The 20,180-nt window shown below is 31.7% G+C and overlaps 1 protein-coding gene and 1 pseudogene across 4 annotated transcripts; both read right to left on the minus strand.

Moving 5' to 3' along the window:
- Nucleotides 1–249: 249 nt before the first annotated feature.
- LOC148614990 (uncharacterized) lies at nucleotides 250–20,124 on the minus strand. 4 transcript variants are annotated; one of them, XR_015923812.1, is made up of 6 exons: nucleotides 20,074–20,124; nucleotides 11,786–11,833; nucleotides 4,280–4,651; nucleotides 3,381–3,614; nucleotides 2,483–2,576; nucleotides 1,916–2,034 (listed from the first exon to the last, which is right to left on the minus strand). XR_015923812.1 is itself a non-coding variant. In XM_088589580.1 (4 exons), the coding sequence occupies exons 1-4, from the start codon at nucleotides 12,185–12,187 to the stop codon at nucleotides 3,460–3,462; spliced, it is 633 nt and encodes a 210-aa protein (XP_088445706.1). In that variant the 5' UTR covers nucleotides 12,188–14,703; the 3' UTR covers nucleotides 2,585–3,459. The 4 variants fall into 4 exon arrangements, 2 of the variants coding, with proteins under 2 accessions (XP_088445707.1, XP_088445706.1); XR_015923811.1 differs by lacking the exon at nucleotides 20,074–20,124 and adding an exon at nucleotides 12,130–14,702; XM_088589580.1 differs by lacking the exons at nucleotides 1,916–2,034; nucleotides 2,483–2,576; nucleotides 20,074–20,124 and adding an exon at nucleotides 12,130–14,703 and having other exon boundaries at nucleotides 2,585–3,614.
- Nucleotides 9,496–11,771, minus strand: LOC148614991 (uncharacterized; annotated as a pseudogene).
- Nucleotides 20,125–20,180: the final 56 nt, after the last annotated feature.

Here is a 20,180-nt window from a genome sequence, read left to right on the forward strand (position 1 = left end):
ATTATTTTGGTTATTTTATGTTCTTTTTTTTACTTCCTTGCTTAGTCGTTATCCATTTAATATACTGTTTTATTTATAACCGCTTAAATTCAAGTTCCCTTGATTTCTCTTTCAACTCATCAAGATAACCGTTATCACCTGATGTTTATCAACACATTTAAAGTACAGTAAACAAACAAATGTCTTTTTCACAAGTTGAATCATGTGTTCTTGTCTGAAAATTTATTTTGAGACAACTTTGAAAGAATATGAAATTCAAAGATTTATTCTTAAGGCAATAACACAATATCACACGCATTACACGCAAGGAGACGTTTACCATTTACCCACTGCATGAAGATATTTTTAATTTTGTTTGAAGTATTGAACTGCATTTCAAAAGAAATTAGTACATTAAGTGTTTGATATTAACTACAGTTTGGAAACAGAACGGATTTGTACATGGAATAATATTTCAATATTAATGAAATGATTAATCATTTAAGTACGATGCTTAAATCAGATCCCCAAAAAGTTAGTTTGACACAATAGGAGAAACATTCGAAAAGTAATATTGTTCGTCAATTTACATGTACAAGGATAAAATGGCCATCAAATCTGATAGACCTTGAAAGACAATTCTTAGGTTCAGTAAATTTCGATGGTATATTAATGCCAGTGAAACAGTGACTCAAATCTAAAAAAAATTATCAAGGTTTAAACATTCTATAGATATGAAATTCACGACTGAATGTATAACCAATCTCGATTTGACACAGACATTTCTAAACAAAATAGATATACGAAGTATTACGAATATTCTCCATTAAAAAGAGTTCATTATTGTTATGTTAATGTTCAATCAATTTTATTTTTAAAATTTGTTATAAAGGGTTAATTTTAGAAACATATTATATTATTTTTGGGAGGAAAAATGATAACATAGAGGGCAATAAAAATGGGCTAAACAAGAAAAATAAGCCAAAATTGAAAACAGAGCTTTTTCAATGAACCATGATTATATCTGAAGTTGCAGAAACGGTACCATATTATAGGTGGAGACAAAAGAATCCCTAATGTAACATATACACACGATGGTTATGTTTATTCAAATATGTTCATAACATTTGTGTTTCGACAACTAACAGCGGCTACCACGATGGGTACTTGGTTTGCACATATGCTTGCTTTTCTTTTTCTTCACTTTTTAATAAAAAAAAATGCAGATTTAAAACTGCTGATGAGAAGTTACTCCTTGAAACACGTATACATCATATCAAAATTTCAATTTATATGAATGGTATTTTTTGCATTTTCCGTTTTTCGTCATAGTCTTTTTCAAACTATTTATGTAGTGTCTTAAACATATAAACGATGCTACTAAGTGTTTTGTTTTCTACAACTGCAATATAAGTCCCTTTTTATCTAATAGTGACAGACAGAAAATGTTTGACCTAAAAATTTGTATGTTAACAATCTATAACCTCACAACAGCATGTGTGATGCACTTGTTTGAAGGATTTTACTTTACAGCTTATCAACATTTTACACTTTAATTGAGATAATAAATGTTTCTTGTTGATTCGTAGAGGTTTGTTAATTTCATGTTTAAATGTTAAATATTTGTTACACTGTTTACTCTCTGTGATTTAGTTTTTCTGTCAACAACAGCATATTCAGTATTGTCAGAAATGAAGTTTTCATTTGAGTTCACATTAACACCCGCAGATTCTGTAGCATTTTTTCTGTTCATCTTTATGATTAGTAGTTTGGTTATCTAATGTTTTTCCTTCAAACACAGGCTGAGGTTTCTGGGATTCTAAAACTTTGTCATCATCCACCATGCAGTAAATTTCTACTGATTCTGGGTGATTAATTGTGTTTGTTCGGCTACATTCTACATCTGCATAGCAATAATTCCCGTCCGAAAGCCTGCAAAAATTAGAATCATATAACAAGTTGTCTTTTAATTCATATGGGTCATCATCGTCATCTCTTTTCTCATGATTTGATGTAGAACGTTTTGCTTGTTTAAGTTTTTCTGTCTTTTTTCGACTGAATAAAAAACACAAAAAGTAAGATACTATTAAAGAGAACACAAATGCATCAAATGTAGTATCAAATGATACAGTACGCAACAAAAACGATACAATACTCATGTATGACATACTTAATAGTAGATACTTGCACTTTTTCGCGAAGGCCAATTATCTTAGCGTCTAGATTATCGATGGGGCTTTGGGTTAATGTTATCTTATTACATCTTTTAAACTTTGCTGCATTTTCTACCTCAGTCAAATGAAATAACATAGACCTATGAAATGAACTTGAATGTTCAACAGAAACTTTGCTCTTTAGCAATGAAACTATGAAATAATAACCTTTGAACTCTTCTAATGATTACTGTAGCCGTGACTCTATCACATTCTCTTAAGCTAATGCATACTTACAAACTAAATACAAGTATACAATTTCTTGATCACTAATACAAAGTAATACTTACCACCTAAATAAGATCATTCCTAGTACGATCATTAGAAGTACACTTCCTCCAGCAGATCCAACTATTGTGTAAAGTTCCTTTTGGGGCCCCAGGTCTATAATGAAATATAGTTTATTTTAACTTGTAACTTAATACAGTACAGCAAATTACAGTAGACAGAGGTCATATTTTAGTCATTGTGGGGAATACATTTAATTGTGTTTTAATAATACTGTCAGAAACAATAAGCATAATAACTTTTATTTTAAAGCATACGATTAAAGTAGATGAACTGACAAATGCTTATTAAATTGATTCCTTAAGCCCACGTAACAATATAAAGTCCTATGTCTTGTTATGTGAGACATATAAACAAAGCGTTCTGATCAAAATCAAGAATAATAGTTGCACAGGTAATGTATTTTGTATGTGTAAAAGATCTTTGAAAATTTCAATAAATTCCATTTGGTGATTTAGGAGGAGTTATGAATAAGAGATGTGGACAAACAATATTCTTAAAAAGCCAACTCCATGTTTTGTTACAGAAAACCACCCAATATAACATTTCAAGTTCTGAATTGTCTAATAAATTTTCTGTGAGAGTTTCATTCACTTCTGTTCAGTCAAATATGAGGGGTAAATAGAAGTATGGACGGAGGTACGTGAACTAATAAAGGGTATCCCAGTAACCTTAATTGGTATTATTGTTTTATCTCGAATCAGTATCATCATAATTAAAGTTTATAATCATTGATACACATTACTCAGAGACTGTTATGGTTTAATTTGATGGGTATGATTTACATACCCTGCAAATTAAATTTAAGGCTAAAATTGAATAAGTAATTAAACCAGTAATGTGTCAACTTAAAAAAAGATATTTACAAAATGTTGCCTAATCTTTTAAAAGAGCACTTGCCTGGAGTTTTATTCAATTTAGTAGGTATTTCTTTTTCATCAGAAGTTGTCAGTGATTCTGATCTTGAGTATGACATGGTTCAATCAGTTACCATCGGTGTAGTTGTTGAAACTTCTTCTAAAGACACTTCATTGTCTGATGTATTCATATCCGTGATGCGGGTTTCCGTGGAAGTATCATTAATCATCTCAAAACATTCAAGTGTCAGCGTGGTTGGGGTAGAATTTAAATTTTCTGCAAACGAAAATAAGTATGTTTTGAAACATGACATGGATTTTTAACTATTATTGGTTTTGCATATAGGAGTATATTTTTATTGCCTTACTACGACTTTTGACCAAACTTTTAAACAAAAAACAAAAACAAAAGCAAACAAACAAACAAACAAAATCTCTAGGAAATCCGTAAACAATTATCCAACTTTTCCGCTAAATAATGATCAATTCATAATCATATAGAAAAAAGAATGGTATTTTGTTTACCTGATCCATAGTGATATAATTAAATTCACGTTAAAAAGAAATATTTGTAGATAAAATAATGCAAGTTTCGTGTATATCGACGTTTATCTAAGTACTGTAGTAGCAGGTTTTCAATGACTGTACAAAAAAGGAATTCCAAAACATAACATAGGCAACGAATATGACTTAGTAGATTACATGATTGAGAACATGCTCATTGCAAGTTAACTTCAAACAATTATGTTATATGCAATAAGTGATTTTGTTACTAAATAAAAAACAACAACAATCATTTCAGTATTGCAAATATCAGTATGTGTACATGTGTTTTAAGAAGTAACCTCTCATCAGCAACATTAGAACCAGTCAATTAGAAAGTTCAAAATCAAAAGTAAATTGTATAAAAAAATTATTCACTTAAGAAATGTATGAACTAACCTCTATATATATGTAGACAGAAGCCAACTGGAAAAGAATCGTTCTTTTGTTTTGACGTCAGGTCTATGTACTGCATATCATTAACTGTGATATTACGTTCATTGTTACGATGACAACCAATCGGTTCTAACGTCATTTCTGAACCGTTATTATAGCTCTTCATATTTATTTCTAACCCGCAGTTTTTGCTTTCAATATGATTTTCATTATGTTCTATCTTGATGTAAGCAGGGGGGTTATGGTTATATTCTACAGTTATTCTACAAACACATCCATCCTGTTGTTCTAGTACTCTCAGTACTACACTATTATGAAAATTGCTTCCGTCCGCGTTGTCCTCTGTTACCTTTTTGCTTCTACACATAGTAGCAACTACAAAGAAATTTCAATTATAGAATCAATAATTATCTTAAAACTTTTAATTGACAAATGCCTTGATTGAGAAATGCTTCGTTTTATTTGCTATTTTGTAGGTTTGTTTTTGGTTGGTCGTGACATCCCGGTGAGGTTGTTGTCTTTTTGACATATTCACCGTGTCCATTCTCGTTATATTTGTTTCGAAAAGCGAAGTTTTTACAAAAACACCTAGAACATGATCTATGCCCCAAGTAAATTTCCTTGTTCTTTCTTTGAAACAAATTATAATATTTAAACTTTTCTTGAATATTAGTTGATTAAGTTTTATAAACATTTAGACAAAGCGATACTAAAGGCTTAAGCAATTGACCTTTAATAAAAAAAATGATATGACACATTACTTTATTACTTAAGGGTACCCTCTTTGGTGGGTGTTTTAATTGTTTTTTTCTTTATTCTCTTAAATTTCACGACTTTTAGATCGTGAATCGTTTGTTTTGTTATGTCGCATTTTTGCTATTGTTTTGAATTACTTGGCTGTAATACATTAGAAATATAACACGATTGTATGCAAGTTTGCATTGTTAAAAATGGTCTGTTTGCAAAACTTAGCACTGTTTCCAGAAAATAAAAGGTTTGCGAACATGAACTGATATAACATCTGAAAAAAGAAGTAAAACTTATGTATAAACCTTTAATAAATTCTAAATATTTTTCCTTTCTTAGATCAATCACTTTTACAATTCAAGTAGATCCTTGGAAGCTTATATGCTTTTTCAGTATATATCCACAAATGCAGTCCTTTGTCCGAAGGAATAGATACGTTTATTGTTAGGAAATTGTTTTATTTAGGGATGAAAACGGTCAACCGGTTAAACGTCGGAGGAACCGAATATCGAATACCAAAAACGCCATTCGTTAACCGTACAGGTCATGATTTTTTTTAAATATTATTTTACCGTTATAAATATATGAATATAAACATCCAAACGCTGTTATCTAATAAAGATATGCAAAGCTTATTTGACCAGAGACTATTTACAACATTAGAAGTGTTTTAATAGTTCTCAATACATCTAATTAAAAATTTATTTTAAGGCTTGGTTATCTATATGTGTGTTCTACGTTTAGTGTAAACAATATTCATTCATGAAAATATACAAAATATACTATTAATTTACATAAATTAACAATTAGGATTCAGAAACAAGCTCAAAGCTTTTATAAATCTATTTCCTATTAAGATAAACATACAAAAATTAAACACAAGTTTGACAGCATGCTCAGATTGTTTCGTAGAACAAATGTTATAATTTATAATTATTATGATTAAATAATAAGTAGTAAAGTGTAAATAATATATGATATTTAAAGTTAGATGATGAAATGCAGGATATACTTGCAGATTATTTGGATGTGAAACATTTTGTCTTAATACTGAAATTTTGTACCAACAGAAATATATATCACTATTTTGTTTGTCGGTTAATTCATTTGAACCGTATGATAAGAGCTTTTTGTCAAAGTAACAGATAATTGTGTTAAAGGATCCAGCAAATCTCTTCGTTGATTTCTGTATAAAGGACAAGTTAGTAAGAAATGACTATTAGTTTCAAGCGAACCGCAGCGACAGTTGGGTGAATCAGTTAAATTTCTTTACAAATAAATGGGAATTTAGAGAACTTGAGTTCATGCACATGCGTGCGTGTAACATTTGACCGAGACGACACCCGAGGTAGAAATAGACTGGGACTTTGTTGTTGAGATCTTGAAGTTTCCTTTTAAAAAGCGAAATTGAATTACATGTTCTTATCTCAGGTTGAAGCGAATTCCAGAGTTTGACATATGAAGGTAGGCAATAGCCAGCATATAGACTGGTTCTAGTGTTTATATTTAATAAATTGTCCGTCTGTCGAGTATCATGCTCGTGTCTACTACTATTCATTCATTATTTAACTCTTCAAAATAGAGATAACATGAATTACAATTACATAATTACAAATTAATTAAGACACTAATAGGAAATATTCAACAATAATAATAATGAATTGTATTACTTATTCATATCTATATACAAGTAAAGTGAGCAAGATATGTTCGTGTACTGGTGACATTACATGCATTCGCTACAACAATGTATTGCAACAACGTAAGCATCTTAAATATTCGCCTATTGACTTTACAATATGGATGTAGCAGAGTCGTCTGAATTCATCTATATCGGAATCACAGAGTTCAGTGGAAGTTTTTATACCGAGGAGAATGTGAGCGGTACGCAAATCAAAGCAGTTTGTAGGGTACTTCCAGATGTCAGCAACAACAATGGAAACCGACACAGTTGGGCACTAAATTAACAAGATATTGTGGGGCTGTATTGTTGACCATTTTATGAAAATATAAAAATTTGAGTCTCTTACGTCTGTCTGTCAGTTTTTCCCATCTAGTGTCGTCATAGAGTTTTAGAATGCTGGTTAATTTTGTTCCACCTGTTACAATACGAGCAGCGTCTAAATGTTCATTTTAAATTTTATCAATAATAGTTTGGTTTTGATTATCTCAGGTTACATCTGCATATTCCAAAATCGGACGTATAAAAGACAAGTATAATTTTTCAAGACTAAATCTATCTAAACCTGATTTTAATTTTCTGAGAATGTTGATTCTTTTGTACGATTTGTCAATTATGTAATTGCAATGGTCAGTCCATTTACCATCACTCAATAAATATACACCTAGGTGCTTGTGATTTTCAACAGATGCAATTTCGTGACCGTTCATTTCTAGTGAGACACAATCATTGTTTCAGTTTTTTGTGGATTGAATTTCACTAGCTAATCTTGAGACCATTTATAAATTTTTGAGATATCACTATTTAAAGTTTCAGCCGCGCTGATAGGATTATCAACAATAACATATAGGCTTGTGTCATCAGCAAATAGTTTGATTGTTGCTTGAATTTCGTCAACAATGTCGTTTATAAATATAAGGAACAACAAAGGTCCAAGAATAGGCCCTTGTGGTACTCCAGCATTTATTAACCGAATGTGACCCATTTAAAACAACCCTTTGAGCCCTACCCGATAAATAGTTACAAAACCATTCTAATAGACTACTCGATATCCATGATTTTGTAAGCTTGAATAATAGACCCTTGTGCCACACTCCGTCGAAGGTTTTACTTATATCATAAAAGACAACTCTTATTTCTTTTCCAGCGTCAAGACTTTTTTCCGAAGTCATTAGATATGTTTATTAATTGGTTCACAGTAGATTCCCCTTTAATAAATCCAGACTGATGTTCGGATAGGAGTTGGTTTTGTCTTAAATGATTATAAACGTGTTTGTATACACAGCGTTCCATACATGTCGACATAATACACAAAAGAGAAATTGGTCTGTAGTTTTTTACGTCACTGGGTATACCAGTTTTAAAAACAGGAGTGACATGCGCTTTATTCCACTGAGATGGAAAGATAGATTTTCGTAAAGATTTATTAAACAGTTTGCAGAGAGGTTTGATGTGTATGTATGTGTGAGGCTTCCTTCAATAATCTAGGATTAATTGAATCGGGACCAGATGCTTTTGTACAGTTTAAAATACTAAGTACGTCTTCTATTTCAGATTCATTCAGAGATAGTTGTGAAAGTGTATCTTGTACATGGAGCTGAGTATTAGGCAAATTCGCGTTGGTTTCATCTAAGTTAGACTGTGCCGAGAAAAACAAATTGAATTCTTCAGCCTTATCAGTGTTATCAAAAACAAGGTGATCTCCTTTTAACAAAGGAGGAATACTGTTATCTTGTTTTTTTCAAACCACTAAAACTTTTAAACTAAAACTTTTAATAATTTTCCACAAGTTATTACCACACGAGTTACTGTTAGAAATTTTGTTAATAAGAGACTGTTTATACTCTTCTTTGGACGTTTTCACCAGTTGAGTAACTTTATTTCCAATTTTCCTAATTTTTCCCAATCTGAAGCATTATTATATTTTTTTGCATGTCTATGAATACGATTTTTTTTCCTGACCGATCTCTTAATTTCATTTGACAACCAGGGTGGTTGAGAATTACGTATTGTTACAACTTTATTGGGTATATTTTCATCTGCAGCATCAAGTATAGCTGATGTAAGATGTTCAGTGATTTGATCGATATTTGCATTATTCAAATCCCAGTTGACATCCCGGAAATCATTTCTATAAGAATCATAATCTGCACGATCGTATAGCCATATTTTACGTTTAAATGTTCTACAATTATTTTTTTGGTAGATTTAGAAATGCCATAATAGGACAATGAAAATTTGTTCCGTTAGAGAAGACCGACTTCACTATACGCAATTGCGTTCGTGTTGTTTGTCATTATTAAGTCTATAATAGAGGAAGAGTTTTCGGTAAAATGTGTTGGTTCATCAATAAGCTGATTTAAAGAGAACTGAGTCAAAAGTTGCTTAATTTGTGAGTTATGATTACAGTTTAACTGGTTTTCATTGAAATCACCAGTGATGACGATATAATTATTATTCGTATTTAAGGCCGAATCAATGCTATGTTCGAGTTTTGACCAAGTCTCTTGTGAACATTTTGGGGGTATGTAAAATGTTCCAAACTGAATCCTTTTACCATTCAAATGAAGTTCAATCGCGTTAATATTACTTTTAACATATACAATAACACCTCCACCTGCCTTAGATCGAGCCGGAATGGGCTGTGATAATTATTAATTTTAACATAATCATCTGATTGGTTACAATTTAACCAGGACTCAGTGAACGCTAAAATATCGAAATCACTATATTCTGCCTCAATAATATCAAGTTTTTGATAAATACTTCGCACCTTAATATGTAGGAACGAGAGAGATGATCGAAATAATTCGCTAAAATTAGAGACATCATCAGAATTTATCGAGCTTACACTGGATTTGTTGGATCTGACAATAAAACGACCCACTCTTACTCGGTATTGATCAATACCGATACCGATCTAAGTCACACCGGGTGAGTAGAACGGAATGGAGTAAGAGCAGACCGGGCAACAACAATATGTGCATGTATAAGTGCATTTTATCTTGAGTAATATATAAACAGAAAAACTGAAAAATCAAATAAATGGTGAACAAGACAAATGAAAAAATATATACATTTATAAACAAAGACAATGTAAACAGAAATAAGGCAACGGGAGTTGACATGTGATTGAATGTAAGAGGATTAATTTCCATTCATAAGAAATTCTAGATGGTTACGCATCAGTGATGAGAATAGCTATCAGAGATTGAGTATAGTAAACTTTGAATGAAATGAATAGACAAGAATGTATCTTCCATTTTCTATGCATCACCATACCACGGGAGAAAATATTCGTATATATGATTGTGTATATTTTATAAAATGATCACACAGGCAAAATAGTTGTTGTTTTAACATACATACGCGAACTAAAGTAAAATATGCGATTATGATTTAAGAACCGTGTACAGTATGTATGTGAGGAAAAAGAATAAGGAATAAATGTCTCAGGATGTCAAACTTATTTTAACAAAATACTGTGGCAAAACAAAAAAATAATATGAACTGAGTTCAGTCCAAAATGTTTTAGTAAATGAAACGAGTAACAAAAAATAAGGCAATAGGGGTTAACATTGAAACAAGAAACGTTTATCATAGCAGACCATAGTACTTGATATTATGGCAACACATATATAAAAATACATCAACACACTACAAATAGTATGTTAGGCAAAGTTCAAAGAAAACAATTATTCTTTATTGTTAATATAACAGTTAACCTGGGCCAGTAGAGTTTGCAGTTGGTGCCGTTGCTTCAGCATAAGGTTTAGGCCTGCGATCGATAGCTGCTACTGGATTTCGTCTGTTTCCCCTGTCGCGATCGATGCGAGCGATGAATTCAGAAACCCCAGGTCTGCAGTAGGACGAAATAAAATAATGCAACGATGACATAGTGTTTGTAACATGTATTTGGTCTTGAATGTCTTTAACAAAAATCTTTCCGTCCACTCTCCATGTATCTCCATGTATCCTTTATGTATGTTTGACTTCTCAGCTGACGAGCCCTGTAGGCAATTGCATTTCTTGTTTTTGTGAGGTTTTCACGATTACCTGTCTCGGTCTAGAAGTATTAGGATCGTCGGGCGCCGGGCCAATACGATGAGACCTACTGATATCATCGGCTTGCAGATCGCCGTCAATAGACTGGATCAGTTCAGAAACTAGATGTGTCGTCTGTTCGGCAGTTTCCGTTCGTCAACCGTCCTGAATACCGTTTATACGCATTTAATCTCTACGTCCGTATTGTTCCAAAGCATCGATATCGTCACGTTGTTTTTCGTTTTCTTTTGTTAGTTTAACGATTTAATCTTTGTACTGGTCAATTGTAGCCTTAATTGTGTAGTCAATTTTTTCATGTAAAAATTCCTTAAGCTGAAGTACAATTCTCACAACATCAGTTTGAGACAGCGTGCAGGAGATTGCCTGTATAGGAATACTAGTTTCTTGTTCAGATTGGTATTGTAAGGATGAGAGACCAGCTGGTACTGGAGAGTGGCGTATAACAGTGGGATCAACGGCACTTGGCGAAGAACCGGTTTCAGTTGGAGAAGACATTATTTATCTTTTACTAGATTCCTCCGGCACTGGTGGAATTGGTTTGCTTTGTCCGCGATTTTGCTGACTAGTATCAGGGGTATCTAATCCAACTGATTGAGTGTCATTGATATAGCTCATAATTATGGATTGTAAAGGTTATGGAATGTTTACATTATTTGGATTTATGTTCACTGTTTATAGTTTACCTAACCGATGAATGACATTGACGAGTAGTTCATTAATGTTCATAATATTCCCAATACACATCCAAACATAATACACAAATCAGTTCACACATTAAAATGTTCCTTTTACATCATTGTCCAACTTCCTCTTATGTGAATAAATGACAGAAAATAACATTTTAGTCCAAATTTTTCTAGAGCTAAAAAAAATACATGGCCATAGCCGATTAGAGCATGCTGGGAAAAAAAGAAGAAAGAAAAAAAAAAAAAAAAAAAAGAAAAAGGAAAAAAAAGGAAAAAAAAGAAAGAAAATTGTTCTACGTTTGCTTATAGATCAGATAAGATATAGCATACCTTTATTTGTGTTGCTTAGACATTGAGAAGTGTCATATGATTCCATTCCTATAATAAAGAAAAATTAAGAAATGAAAACGAAACCAAGTACAATAGTGCAAAATGTTTAAGTCACTGCATTAAGAACCGCCAACAAAAGATAATACAAATCTAATAGCATAGTTTATATAATTTACTGATTTCGTTCGTGCGATTGGTTTCAGGATGAAGTCTTTTTGACGAAATGCATGTGGGGCTATATTGTTTCTATAACTTTTCCATTTAGTTGACACATTGATAAATATTTAAATGCATTTTTTTAATATATAAACTTAAGAAGATACAAATCCATTAGACACTCTTACCTTCGATGAAATTAATTTTAACAAATAAAAATAGTAGTAAAAGCCTCTTTGTATCCATTGTCGTGACAAAAGTTACTATGGTACAATGAGATGTATAATGTACGTTGATTACTTTATTGTACAGCTGAATAGGATGTGGGTCAATGCCAAAGACTGTATTTTATTATCACCTCGGAAATGTCTAAATACATATTATGTGTATTTGGATACTTTCGTTACTGATTCCGGAACTATTAAGTGCATGTGTAGTGTATTGCACAACATTGGTTAAATGAGTAATCAAAAACTAGAAAATCTAAAATATTAACACATACATGTAAACATATTCCATGTACTGTTTACTCTCCATTTACTATATGCTTTATTATGAATTTCATTCCCATTTATTAGACGTACATATATCACCGTAATATCCTTTGCAGTTTTTATATGACTTCATATATGTAATTGTTTGTTTGTCTTATCCTAGCAAAGGACCATATTCCTCTCGTTGCATTGGTTCATGATTTCACATTAAATCTTAATAATGTATTTATCTTTAGATTTGTATATATCTTTTCGATTCTATTTCAATATTTTATCTATCCATTTTTTTACCATGACATTAGAACTGTTGATTTCGTCATGGCGATTATTACCCTAGGAAAAAAATTCAAAACTTTAGCAAGACCATTTGACTGTATATGTTAAGTATTTACAGGTATAAATAAAAAAATGATTTTTTTTTTCGCGCATTCAACAACAAAGAAATAACATTGTCATTTGGTGAAGCTTTTATTTCATCATCAAAACAAAAATAACTCTCTATACATGTTGTTTATTGGTATTAAAAATATTTTAAACATTATCACCATTGAAAGAGCAATCAAGGGAACCAAGATAATAGCGGAAATCAAAAGAATGCAATCCAGGGACAAAGACAAGACAGTGAAGCAAACAAACACAACAACAAAGAATATAATATAATCAAAATAATACATACAAAAGTGACAAAACTAAAGGAGCAACTCGGATTCCACTAAAAACTGGGAGCATGGACCAGGTGCACCTGTAGGGTAAACGTCCTCTCCTTTTCATGAAACACCCTCATAAAAGACGTGATGAACAAATCAGTTTTCATGGTGCAGATGAATAAACTCTAACGATCTACTAGTTCATGATGATGACCATAAAACGTCTGTAGTGATGACTTTATTCTTGTAGCAACATAAGCCTTTTCCAGAAGCCTTATTGTAAGAAGTCTAACAAAAGTCTGCGTAGTTACGACAAACTCTGGCATTATGTTTCTAGTTGTGATATGAAAACTGCTTAGGCAGATGCTGAAGTGATGTTGCCGGATTAAAAGAAAGTTGGAAATACGGAATGAAAACTCATCGCGTTTGTCGTATAGTTTGATCAATGGTTTTTCATTACCATTGATCTCTAAGTGTAGGTGAAGATATGAGGCTGAGTTCACACTATCTAAAGTAACCTTTATCTGAAGTTCTTTAGGGGGGAAACTGCGATTGTCTAACGAAAATACGTCATCTATATAGCGGAAACTGAGATTTAGCTAAACAATGTTCCCCCTTTCGGATCAGATATAAAGTCAGCCTCATAAGAGTGAAGGAATAGGTCAGCAAGTAGAGGAGCACAATTTGTTCACTTTGGATTGCCGACCATTTGTCCATCAAAGATTCCAGCATTTTGAAAACTTCTTCGGTATATTTGGAAGATGATCTAGAATTATTTTTTTACAAAGTATGAGAAATCTATACCAAGAACTACATATTTGTATCTAGGAGTACCGTCTTTTTTTTTAAGTAACAACAATGTATAATGTTTTTATTTCGGAATTTTAACAGAGTATGGGAATAAAAATATAAAGAGCTGAAAAATAATAGCTTTTAATGTTTTTTGTTTTCTAATTATAATCTTGATTTGAGGGTTTCCAGAAGATCTTTCGAATTTTTCTAGGATCCACATTGAATTAATATCACTACGGAAGTAAACAATGTAGGACTAGACACCTTCCTTTACAGCTTTTTTTTTGGTTTTTGGTTTCTTTTTTTTTTAAAAGGTTAAGTTTTTAGTGGTACATTTTGCAGGTCCAGCTATGTAGCGTTCTTTCTATGGATTTTTGTGGGGTTTAAGAATTAAGTAGGTAACAGTCATCGTCTTTGGTAGAAATATCAAAAGTGGATAACACTGATTCATGGTTTCCACTATCTATTCTTTGGAGAGTGTGGTAGCAGTATGGGTTTCATTGCTGCTATATATTTTACATCTACATCTGATAATAACATTGAATGTAATGGGTTTTTCTGACAAATAAAATAATGTTTGGGGCTTTGTCTGCTGGTACGGCAATATAATTATCATGTTAAGTAGACAATGTTTTTTTTTGTCTTTGAAAAAAATAAACTGATGTAGCATTGGCACTCGTTGGCCTACTTAAAACTGTCATACGTTTCAAAAATAAATATCTCAAAATCTTTACCCCTCTTACAGTGAATCAATGTCTTCTTGTTTTCGTTTTATGCATTTCTCTTTTCTGCATTTTCCTTCACCACATACATTAACATTTTAAAAGTTAAATCCAATAAATGGAGCATGGTTCATTCAATCTTGAGGTCCTACAATAGCCTTTTTATAACTGAAATTTGCGGAGGCAATAGATGAAGTATTTGAATATGCAATGATCGGTATTGATTTGTCCTTGAAATACGGAGGGTTTTGTTTGTGACGTTTTTATAATGGAGGATGTTAGCCAACTTTATTCCATTTATACCTTTGTTTACAAACGGTACAAACGGTAGTAGAAGAAATGATCGTTTTTCTTCATCTTTTACCTTTAATACAAACTGAATTAAAGAGACTGTGGAAACCAATAACAAATGATGGCCATAAGTCTGTATAATGAAAAGATAAGTTCAGAAACAGAAATGTCCAGATTTGTTTGTAAAGAGAATGTAGTGAAGTGAGCGGTATAGAATAGAGTTTATTTCGAATGTATTGAAAGCTTTCGTATGAATGGTAGTAAGCATTTACAGAGACATAATGCATCTCATCTGATGTATGTGGCGATTGCCATGACTCTTCATCCGTGTTGGATTTTTGTCAACTAAATTCATCATATTTACGTTATTGTTTTTTGGCTAGAAAGGTTTCCTATACTTTTGATATTGTCGTTGCAACTGTAAGGTATTAAAGTGCCTAGTATGCGTATACAATTTTTTTACTTTCACTTTATATTTGTCAATTTCAAAAATCTCAAAAAGGAAACAGCAGAACGTGCTATGTTTGTCTGAAAGCTCTGTGAACTGTTCAAGAAATAAAAAAAACGGTCAAATTAACGTAAACATATCTTTAAAAACTCTCAATATTTAACATTTCTGTTAGCAATTTTTCCACAGGACAAAAACCTCTTTTCGTACATTGCAAAAATAAATCATAAACTGTATTCAGAAAAGAAGATCGTTAGTGCAGAACACAAATAACGTAGAAAAAGTTGTAAGAATTGTACAAAATGTTTGAAAAATAATAATTTAGGAGAATTAATCATATAATTAAACCAATTAATTAATGTTAATGGAAAACCGTCCCTGTTTTAAATATGAGCTTTTTGGGGTTTAAGAGAAAAATAAAATAAATTTACATACCTTTATACGCAACATATCAAAATCAAAGCCTGATAGAATCAAGGAAGTGTTAAGTTGGGTAATTCTTTGTGAATAGACCACACATGAAATTTCGATGTATGCACGATATAGATAATAGTGTAGATGATGTGCCACATGCTATTGAAATACGTCTGAGCAAATTTTTATCAGTGAGCGTGCTTTCTTACAAAAGACTTACAAAGAACGTCCTAGATATCAACCCGGTCACTAGCTTTGCCTATATTGACATTCGAACTTTACGTTAATTCCTGACCAAACTTGGTACTTTTAATGTATGCGTCAAAGACAATAAATATCTTCTGAATGAATATAGACGTTTGTTGTTAACAGTTAACAATCATATTGAAGTGTGTATTTTCCAACAGTTTTGCATTGTAGATGTATGTTTAAATCATTTTTCATCGTCTTGATAGTTGTATGAATATTGTGATTATGTTTATGAGTACTAAGACTTATATTTTGCAATGAATCTGACCAGGACATTTATTTTGAAACTTTGCAAGTTATTTTTTAGAATTTATAGCATTACTTCATGTCCATGTTTGGAAGGCCAAATTGGCAGAAACTTCGAAACATTTACACTACACATATTGTCAAAATTGGGTTGTTGGATGTTGGATGTCAGTAAATGAAACATTGTTTTTGTTGTTTTGTTTTTGGTGTTTTTTTGTTTTCTGTTTGTTTTTTTTGGTTTTTTGGTTTTTTGGTTTTGTTTTGTTTTTTTTTTTTTTGTTTTTTTTTTTTTGTTGTTTTTGTTTTGTTTTTTTTTACCACGGAAATGTTTAAATGTGTGCATTTGGATACTTCTGTTAACGATTTCTCATTGCACATATATCTAGCGCATTTTCAAATTAGTAACATAACATTGATTATGTTACTAATAAAACACTAGAAAATCTTAAATCATTATGTTGCTGTGATAACAATATGAATGTTCACACATGTGCACACTAAAAAAACATGCTTTATTTACGATATGTACTAAGTCTCATGTCGTTCACATTACGCCGTTCCTAACTTATCAGTATCATCTTCCGTATAATTAAAATGTACCGAACATGAAATATGCTTTTTCCATATAATAGGTTTTTCTTGGGAACAAGGGACTGTAGTGCTGCTATTACTACCAGTTCTTGATTCAAGGTTGGAATCATTTAATTTTTGAATCCCATGTATTTTTCTTCCTGATTTCTTAAATTTCTGTATCCCCTTGTTACTTTTACATTGGCCATACCCGTGATTGCCTTTGAGTCTTCTCCCTAATTTTTCACGATTGGCATTAGTATAATAATAGGGACTATTTGAAAGAAATGGACATATGTTCACAAATAATATATTAGATTTATCTGATACTGTCAAAACTGGATATTACTGAATTTCAATACACAAAATAACAGAGCAACTTGCTGGTTGTACATCTATAACATTGTGTTTATTTTGCTTATTCTCATTTAGCAAAAAACATCTACCGTTGCCATTAAAATGTATAACATTATTTTTTTTTGTTCTTAGATAAAAAATACCATAATTCAATTATGATTTTCAGCAATATGATAATAATAATAAGTTACCATTCGTTAGTATTTTAAGTTGCATTGTGCACGATATTGAAAATGTATATGTAATCGAGCTTTTAAAGACTAAATGAATTATTGTCGAATATTTAACATAAAATCTTCGATCTTCAGTTTTACTTTTGCTCAATAATAAAAAAAAACAAATAGCTGATTTTCACTGTGTATTTGAATGTGATTTTTTATAAAAAGATAAGGTGTGATGCTTAGTCTCTGTATTGCAAAAGTATTACATATATTGGAAACAGCACAAAAGGCATTGTTCCTTTTTAGCGTTGTGTTAAACACTCGTGAAAAGATAAAATCATTTGTCCAAATTACCGAAGCAGCAATATTCAAACGAAGAAAAATTAATCCGCCATTGATGAAAATATGGGAATAAACAATATGCAAATGGGAAAGAAAAATCCACCCATCAATGATTACAATAGTTGTAAAATGACTTCGAGACATGCAGCTCTATCACAGAAACGACGCGCGCTACGTATGCACTTGAACCAATGTGATATGAATGTCGTGACAAAGACCGTTCAATCACACCACCGGCCAGTGTGTACATTTGACGTTTATGATTATTTAGACAGTCAGTAGATCTATTGGAGGGATTAGGCTGACGACTCGCCCTCCCACATAATCTACTGACTGTCTAAAAGTCATAGACGGTCATCTGGGAGCTTGTGACATATAAAACCTCGGTTCAATACCTTATATTGTAAACAAAAGTAATTGAAAGAAAAAAAGATTTCTTTTATACAAAGAATAAAAATAATATACAGGGAATATGATACATCTTTTAATACTTGTTGAGATACTGTGAAAGTGGTATATCATACACTCTCCTTTAGTTACCATTTGCAAAATACTTTATTTGATCATTCAATTTATGTCACTTACAGTTCTGTGGTATTACATACACGTATGACTTAACAATTGCCTGCACAACTAAAGCTCAATCATATCAGTTATGTAATTCAAAATGTCTGTAGTAAATCTAAATTTGTCTCAAAACCTATTACCATTATTACAGGGTCTAGGGTTTGGTGTCGTCTACTAATAAAAAAGATCTTTTATTAAAGGTTTATATTTATCTGACTTTAACAGACTTGAAAAAAATAATCTATCAATAATAATTTTAGTAAAATAATTATGGATTATAAGAGTTACCCAGTGCGTTAACAATTTTAATAGAAGCCAGCCTATTTCAACTAGATTCAGCTTTGATTAACTTTTTTTAAAATGATAATGGGATATTTATAATTTAATGCCCTTTTTTACCACTATTTGTTCTTCGAAATATCAGCAAAAATACCGAAGCGTCAGCAGTTGGGTGATTCAAATACGTCAAATTCCAATACATTGCCTAAACGTTATCACACTATAAAAAGGACGATTTATTTAAAATATGTAGCGAACCGAATAAAATATATTACACATTAAGACTGAAGATAAGGGGAAAAAGTAGCCACACAAAATACTAAAGCAGAAGTAAAATGAACGCTCACAAAAAATAAATCGGGAGTGACATCACGTGCCTCGGAAGGGTGACCATGTCCTTCTCCATGTACCTATTTCTTAGTTTCCAAGATGACCTAAATACTCTTAAAATCTTATATAGAATTTTAATCATTAACCTTCATTTGAAAATGATTATTATGATAAATCAAGATACTCAAAGTAATGAATAATCCTGACTTGGAACAGTCCTTTAATCAGTTTTTGCTATACAGAGGACATTTGATCACTAAATAATGCAAGATTTGTTTACGTTCGTGATCTTATCTATCCCCAAGAGCATAAATTTTATGAGACCACTTACACAAACAGAAAACTGATTAGTTAATATATTTAGGTATCAGTCATCCATTTAATGCTTAAATTGTCAATTTTGACATTTTTTAGAATTATTTATGACTCTTATGTTATTAAAAGTAGCTTTCAATCAAAAAGTACTTTGTCAATCTTGAACTTCGTGAAAATTACCAAACATCTGGAAGTTATCGGTTACCACTTTTACTTTTACAACAGGAAATAGACATGTAATTTTATAATTAAATAATTTAATTTGATTAATATCACAGGTATATGACAGAATGTAAAACAAATTATACCCGAAACAATGATAATTTTTGAACGATGAGTGACTGGACCGTGATCGACGAAACTTGGAACAACGATCTGGTGATTGTGGGATATTGATCACAACAAGCTCTATATACATAACTGGAAATTCAATGTAAATTATGAAATCAAGATATTTTTTCCTAATCGGATTTGCTAATTTACGTTAGTCACACATTTTCATTTATTGATCACTGACTTCCTGTTCTAAATTACGTCACACAGAATAGAAAGATTAGAGTCGGGAACTGTCCAGGGGTATGACTGTTTAGAACAGCTTTTCGTATTTTCTTTGTCACGACCCAGAGAAGTTTCTGTTAAGGTCTGTCATGGAATAGGTCCTGACCCATGACAGTCTCTGTCGGACCCTGTCAGGATCTGTCAGGATTTCTGTTCTATCTGCTGTGGTAGAACAGTTTTCCTGACAAATTCTGAAAGAATGTAAGAGAGGTTAGATGTGATCGCAACTGTCCTTGTTAATTCGACTGCTTCAGATTATGTCGAAAGTGTCTCTCACCTACTGCTGAAGACTGAGACCAACATATTAATATTAAGATATGGTTTTCATAAAAACTAGGATTAGATCTTACTAAATTTGCCTGTATTGTGCTCCCTCAACTTCTGTATGCCGTAAAAGGACCCTCATGTGACTAAAGGTCAAATACATAAACATTAAATGCATTGTATTTAAAGTACT

This window comes from Perna viridis, chromosome 6 (genome assembly GCF_037379345.1).
Source record: "Perna viridis isolate PV_CMFRI_1.1 ecotype Kerala chromosome 6, ASM3737934v1, whole genome shotgun sequence".
Taxonomy (NCBI): domain Eukaryota; kingdom Metazoa; phylum Mollusca; class Bivalvia; order Mytilida; family Mytilidae; genus Perna; species Perna viridis.